General features: G+C 36.4%; 1 protein-coding gene across 6 annotated transcripts; it reads right to left on the bottom strand.

Annotated features, from left to right (window-relative positions):
* Window positions 1-968: 968 nt before the first annotated feature.
* Window positions 969-3,796, bottom strand: LOC132273825 (GCN5-related N-acetyltransferase 10, chloroplastic). Of its 6 annotated transcripts, XM_059774905.1 has the most exons (7): window positions 3,242-3,344; window positions 3,065-3,155; window positions 2,514-2,566; window positions 2,093-2,263; window positions 1,726-1,984; window positions 1,622-1,652; window positions 969-1,322 (listed from the first exon to the last, which is right to left on the bottom strand). In XM_059774905.1, the coding sequence occupies exons 1-5, from the start codon at window positions 3,286-3,288 to the stop codon at window positions 1,759-1,761; spliced, it is 588 nt and encodes a 195-aa protein (XP_059630888.1). In that variant the 5' UTR covers window positions 3,289-3,344; the 3' UTR covers window positions 969-1,322; window positions 1,622-1,652; window positions 1,726-1,758. The 6 variants fall into 6 exon arrangements, with proteins under 6 accessions (XP_059630888.1, XP_059630884.1, XP_059630883.1 ...); XM_059774901.1 differs by lacking the exon at window positions 3,065-3,155 and having other exon boundaries at window positions 1,427-1,652; window positions 3,242-3,787; XM_059774900.1 differs by lacking the exon at window positions 3,065-3,155 and having other exon boundaries at window positions 3,242-3,787.
* Window positions 3,797-6,503: the final 2,707 nt, after the last annotated feature.

Raw genomic sequence — 6,503 nt, 5'->3', positions numbered from 1 at the left:
TGTTACTTGATTTCTAAGCTGCTAACAAAATGAAAGAGAATAAAAATTCTGCTTCCAATCCACCAGATGGACATGTTTTTTTGTTTCAAAACACAATGAAATGCTTCTCTGTTTTTTTTCCTCCCGTTTTTTGGCACATAGATTTTGAGAAATATGCGGGAATCATGTTATATTGCAAACAGAAAGAGCATTGTAATTTGCAAGCTAATAATGTTATGGAGTTGCTACTAGCAAAAAAAGGGTTGCTTGCTTAATATGCCTTCACTTTGCATAAAAAAGATGCAGAACAAGTTAATCTCCTAATTTGTTTTTCTTTTCTCTTGTGGTTCTAGGTGTAATTGTAAAGGGGGTGATGTATAATATGTTCGGTCCTAACAGAAGTATTAACCTGCAATGTCTCCTCACCTTCCAAAGTGGAAGGTTGAAGGTTGAAGTCTCCGCAAGGGGCAAAGTGGATGTGGGAGTCACTTGCCAGGATCAGAAAAATAATAAAAAATAAATAAATAAGTTATCAAGACCAGTACTTTTCTGAAGTAGCAATTCATTTTTTACTAACTGGTTGTATATTAATTTGCTTAGATTCTCTCCATCACTCGTTTACTTCAGCACCAACCCACCACATTTTCTGATTTGAAGCATCTGAAGCTGAAAGCAGGTGGTAAAGGCATCAACATGACCATACCTTTCAATGTTTTGACATACTTACTCAGAAGCTCTCCTGGTGCAGAAACTTTGATTGTTGAATTCGATGAGGTGATGATTTACCCATTGAGTACTGTCATTTCTAATCTTTAGTTCTTTTAAAGCCCTGCACCTTTCATTTTAATGGCACCCATTAACAGGTAAGTTTCAATTTTGGGTGGTGAAAATCTTTAGGAGAACTGCTGCTGTTTGAGAGACCATAATCAGCACATCTGCCTATATTCAGGGTGATCCGTTTGTTGTACTTAATCTTATTGCGCACCAAATTGACATTAATGTCATAGATGTTTCCAGTGAGATTTGTTTTTCTTATAAAGTGATGCAGAGGAATATTTCCGAGAACACTACTCACGATCTACAATAAAATTGAAAACCTCTGCTTTACAATGTTGTTATGAACAAAATTATAAAAGAAAACACTCTTACAAAACATTTTAAATCTTGATTCCTTATCAAGTCGAGCCAGAGAGAATCAATCCCTATCCGGATCTTCTTGCGTTTGTTATCTCCCCTTACGCTTTCTTTTGATTCAAGCCCACCTTAGACATTCCTCAACACATCTTGCAAAATAATAATGGAAAACACTTTCCATTATTATTTGGAGTTCATCAGTGTACTTCCTACAAAACAATTTGTATAGATCAATTACACTGCGCTACAATGTTGTGAAAAGTAATCAAGTAACAAAGGTGAAGTTATATAAAAACAACAAAAATCACTTTACATTTTGATTGTCATGCTTTGCAATCATTAGAATTAAAATGGCAAATTTTGTTTGTGATCTTTAGCTGATTTGTAGTAGGAATTTCCTCTTTTCCTTTTAGGTTTATTCTTTGCCATTGTGCAAAGTTAAGCCCCTCAGTACAAACAAATCCCCTATAGATACAAAACCAGCAACAGAGAAACTCAAGTGATATACCGTGGAATGTTTTGAGTTGATGTGGCTGCAGCTGCAGTGATTTACACAAGTTTATTAGTCGAGGCAACTAAATAGCTATCAGAGATAAATGTGGATTTACGCACTTGGATTTATGAGAATGTCCTTTTGAGCGAAGGTTACTGACACAGGTTAGACCGTTTGATCAGAAGAACACGACGTTTTCTCCCAATCCATGTAGTCATCCATGGTGAATCTCCTGCGACGATTCTGTAGCCTGCATTCGTGTACAATTGGCGAGCACCCCAATCATCTTCATAAGCCCGCAGGACTAGATATTTAAAACCCCAGTATGCAGATAGCATGTCACAGCCTTTTAGCAATGCTGTCGCTACTTTCTGCCTCCTGTTAACTAAGCAGTAATCAGTATGAAAGCCAGAAGAAAATGTTGATCAGAAAATATGAACAACAGGAACATAAGCAGTGAAGAGAAAGCCTGTTAGGGTGTTTAACCTGAATTTGTTTAGTACTGCTATTCCGGAAATGTAAAGATATTCTTCTGCCCCTGGGAGATGCTGAAGAACAGCTTCGTCCCTGAAGACCGTAACATCTACAACACCCACAAGTTCCTTTCGTGACTCTGACTTAGTAGCATCAACAGTCTCGGCCACTAAACAGGCATACCTATTTGCAGATATTAAGAGTGAGACTTGAATGATTGTTGGCCTGAAATTGAAACTTCACAACTTGCAGTGCTAAATTCAGGTTATACGTGTCATGCTGTATTTTAGAGAAACACAGAAATAGAATGTTCTTTGAAGAGACATGCTTTATTAGATTTTGGTTGGTGCTACAAACAGGCACTAAGATATGGTCATTACATTGTGGTTGATCAAGTCACAGTGATGCTTCATTTTCCATAATTGATGTTTACCTGTCTGGTGCTGAGTTTCTAAGTCTGTAAAGAAGCCCCGAAAGCACTTCAGCCTGTATAGTGCAAGAATGTCATCTATAGTTAGGATTTAGGACTTGCAATGATTGTGGTGATTATATATATATATTTTCTTAGTTGGTACTCACACACATTGGTCTCTTTTTGAGACTTGAACATTTGACCTCCTTTTGGAAAGTAAAAAATTGGTCATTGCCCATTGGTGATTGTGGTGATTATAATGGTAACAGTAGTAATAACAATAGGAATTCACATTCAGAATTTTCTTGATTTCTTGATGAACTATTTATGGAAGCATTGCTTGGTGTTATAGTGGGAGCTTAAGCTGACAAGCATGAGAATGTTGATTTCACTCTCTGTATAATATTGCTAGGTCTGTCTCCAGTACTTTTCTACTAAAACCCTGCTTAGACGGCACCGTAATTGGTTAACCCACCATTGTTTGAGTTTGGTGATCGAGGGTTGGATGCACAATAGAGACTATTTCTGGTTTCGAACCTGTGACTTCCAAATCACATCGGAGCAATGTTTACCTTGCGGCACCATAATTGGTTAATGACCATTATTGATAATTTTTTTGCATAAGTTGTGTTGGTAGGGCTGATAGAAGCAGGATATAAAAGCCTGTACCCACAAGGGCAGTAGTGTCATCTCCAAACAAATAAATAGCTAAGAGCAGAAATAATAAGTAGAGGGAATGGGAAGAAAACCTGAAAGTATTGGAAGAACAAATCATTGAAGAAAAACACTGGTACATGAAATGCTTCAGCCTGAACTTGAGCCACCTTCCTCATCTCATCTTCCTTCTCAACCATCCTCCTTACCTTCCATCCGTACTCGGTCGCCAAATACCCATACTGCCACTCAACTTCCTCGGCCGATGAAGTCGGAGAAGAAGAGCTAAATCTCTGCAAATAAGAACCTCTCTCTCTCTCCAAAATCCTTGTATTCTCACTAAACCTCCCAATTTGACCTGCATTTTTCCAACTTAGTCTCCAATCATTCAACCCAACTCTATCATGTTTAGTGCCTCTATACCCACAAGAAAATTCTCCACAGATTCCTTTGGATATATTGAGGTACTTTTGTTGCAAATAAGCCATTTCTAACTCTTGTTGAGTAAGAGCCTTTTTGGTATAGCATGTGACATACATTGCTATTTTAATTTTGTGTTTGTGTGTGTGTGTGGGAGGGGTGGGTGTGTGGGTGGGTGCAAATAAGTCATTTTCTTTTCCGCTCCATTTTCTCATGTTTCAATGGTGCAGGAAACTGAGGGGAGGATAAGGGAATTGGAAGTGTGTGGTGGTGGACGTACCTTTGCCAGAGATTTTATAAGATGAGAGCTGCCACATGGAAGTGAATGAGCCAAACACTTGTTCCTCCAAAAAAAAGCTACTGTTTAAATCATTTTGATGGCTACACTTCACAGGTTGTGTGTTTTGATCTTACCTTTTGTGTTTTCCGGGATAATTATGACCATCCAACCTCATCTATGTCAATATATGGAATGAAGAGTCGGTCACTGACTAATCTACCGATGTCAATATAATTCTTAAATCGATTTCTCAATCCGATGTGGATCTCACTAATCTACCTGAGCATCTTTATTCCAATAATTGAGCAACTTTTGCTTTCACAACCAAATGGTGTCAGAGAGTGCAAAATATTTATACCCGGTCTGTTTAATATATATATATAAATATATAGTAATAATTTATGTAAAGTAAAAAGATTCATTCGCACTTTTTATAATAATCATTCAATTTAACTTAATGATCACACCCTAAACTCATATATATAATTTTCTTTTAACACAAAATTACTATTTCTATTTATAGTTTTCAAATTTAATATTTATTAATATTACTAATTATAATAATAAATGGTAATTACCAAAGAAAAAAAAAAAAAAGGTCTTCACGGCTCTTGAAAGCAAGAACTACAAAATAATTAATGATTAGTACATTATTGTCTACATTATTCTTAGTACTTCATTTTTTTGTTCTAATTTAGTTATATGTGTGATAAAAGTTCTTCTTTACAGGTTTTGGAAAGTTATGTTGCAGTAAATTAAGAACATGAGATTATCATAATTCACACAAAAGTGAAAAAAAAATAATAATAATTCACAGGGGAAAAAAAAAAATCATAGATTATAAATTGATGTAAGAACTTAATAGAAATTCATCATGGACCAACAGTTCTTCTTGAATTCTTCCTTGTGAAAGGTATTCACTCTCCATTCTTTCTTCAAGTTAGACAGATCAGAAAATGAGATGCATTAGTGCAATCAGTCAAAATAATGTCCAAAAAAAAAAAATTACAAAATCATATAAGCAACCTTTGTTTAGCATTACATGACAAACCAATTGTATAAATCATATAAGCAACCTTTGTTTTGCATTACATGATAAACCAATTGTATAACGGGTAGACAACAGTTTGCAATGTGGTTAGTATCAAGTCATGAATTCAATTCAAGTCATGGATTTAATTTTTTAACACTTGATTTTCTAATACAAAAATTCCAATCACTCGTGAGACGTTCCAAATGTGAAGAAGAAAATTTTTTTGGGTAATGTTTCTGATTGTATTTCTTTTGAGCATTATTTTGATTGATTGCACTGATGCATCTTAGAATGGAGGGAGAATACATTTCAAAAGTACAAATTGCTGGTCCATGATGAATTTCTATTAAGTTTTTATATCAATTAATAATCTACGGTTTTTTTTTCCAATCTTGTGCAATTAAGGCAACTTTTCAATTAACGTAACTTTTCAAAACCTGTAAACAAGAACTTTTGTCACACGTATAACTAAATTAGAAAATAATAATAATAATAATAAAGTAGGAAGAATAATGTTTGTTCTAAAATTCGGCTAGATCAGAGACAATAATGTAATATTCATCAATTATTTTTTAGTTCTTGGTTTGAGAGAAACCGTATTTTTCAGAGATGAATAAGTTTTTTTTTTTTTTGGTATTTATCTTTTAGGGTAAAGTGCATTAAACCCCCCTGAATTATTGGGGTATGTGCAAGAAACCACCCTGAACTATAAAAGTTACAAAAAAACCCCCTAAACTATTGGGGTATATGCAAGAAACCCCCCTGAACTATAAAAGTTGTAAAAAAACCCCCTAAACTATTGGAGTATATGCAAGAAACCCCCCTGAACTATAAATGTTACAAAAAATCCCCCTAAACTATTGGGGAATGTGCAAGAAACCCCCCTGAACTATTTTTTTTTTTTTTTTTTTTTTTTTTTTTTTTTTTTTTTTTTGCAATTTACCCCATTCGCGCGAATTGATTGACTGAAAGGGACGATGAAGTCGAGGAATTTGTTGCTGGGATCGTTGTGTCTCTTGTCATAGCTCCATCATAGTCGTTGCACCACCCGCCAGATCTGTCGGCCATATATATCGCACTTCTCTGCACCGTTGCGTCAACCATTGCCGTCACCATCTTGCCCGCCGTTCAGCTTACCTTGCTCACCGGTCCATTCCACCGTCCATTCCAAGCTCGCCCCGCCCATTCCGCCATCTCCATAGTCGAGCACACCGCCGTCCGTGTTTCGAGCACACAGCCGTCCACAGTTCACCGTCGAGCACCCTTGAGCTCACTGCCGCCTCCACAGTTCACGGCCGAATCAACCGAGCTCTCATCATAGCCGAGTCCTCCGCGCATAAGCAGCCATCATCCGAGACCGAGCCATCCCGCCGACCTCGGATTTCTTTGGTCTCTTCTCTCTCTCTCTCTAGCTCTCTGTTTTGGGTTGTGTTGGGTGAAAAATATCTTTTGACAGAAAAAAAAATGTAAGAAGTGTATAAGTTGAAACGACGTAGTGTGTTATAAGGATAAATTGGTCTTTCAAAATTTTTTGTGCCGGAAGCTAATGTCATGGGGGTAAATTGCAACAAAATCATAGTTTAGGGGGGTAAATTGTAGTTCAGGGGGGTTTCTTGCAAATGAC

Source organism: Cornus florida, unplaced genomic scaffold, assembly GCF_030987335.1.
Source record: "Cornus florida cultivar Cherokee Brave unplaced genomic scaffold, ASM3098733v1 CherokeeBrave_3.0.0_Hap2_Chr09, whole genome shotgun sequence".
Classification (NCBI taxonomy): domain Eukaryota; kingdom Viridiplantae; phylum Streptophyta; class Magnoliopsida; order Cornales; family Cornaceae; genus Cornus; species Cornus florida.
Note: the sequence above shows the minus strand (reverse complement) of the source record. Positions and strands in the feature narration are given on the sequence as shown.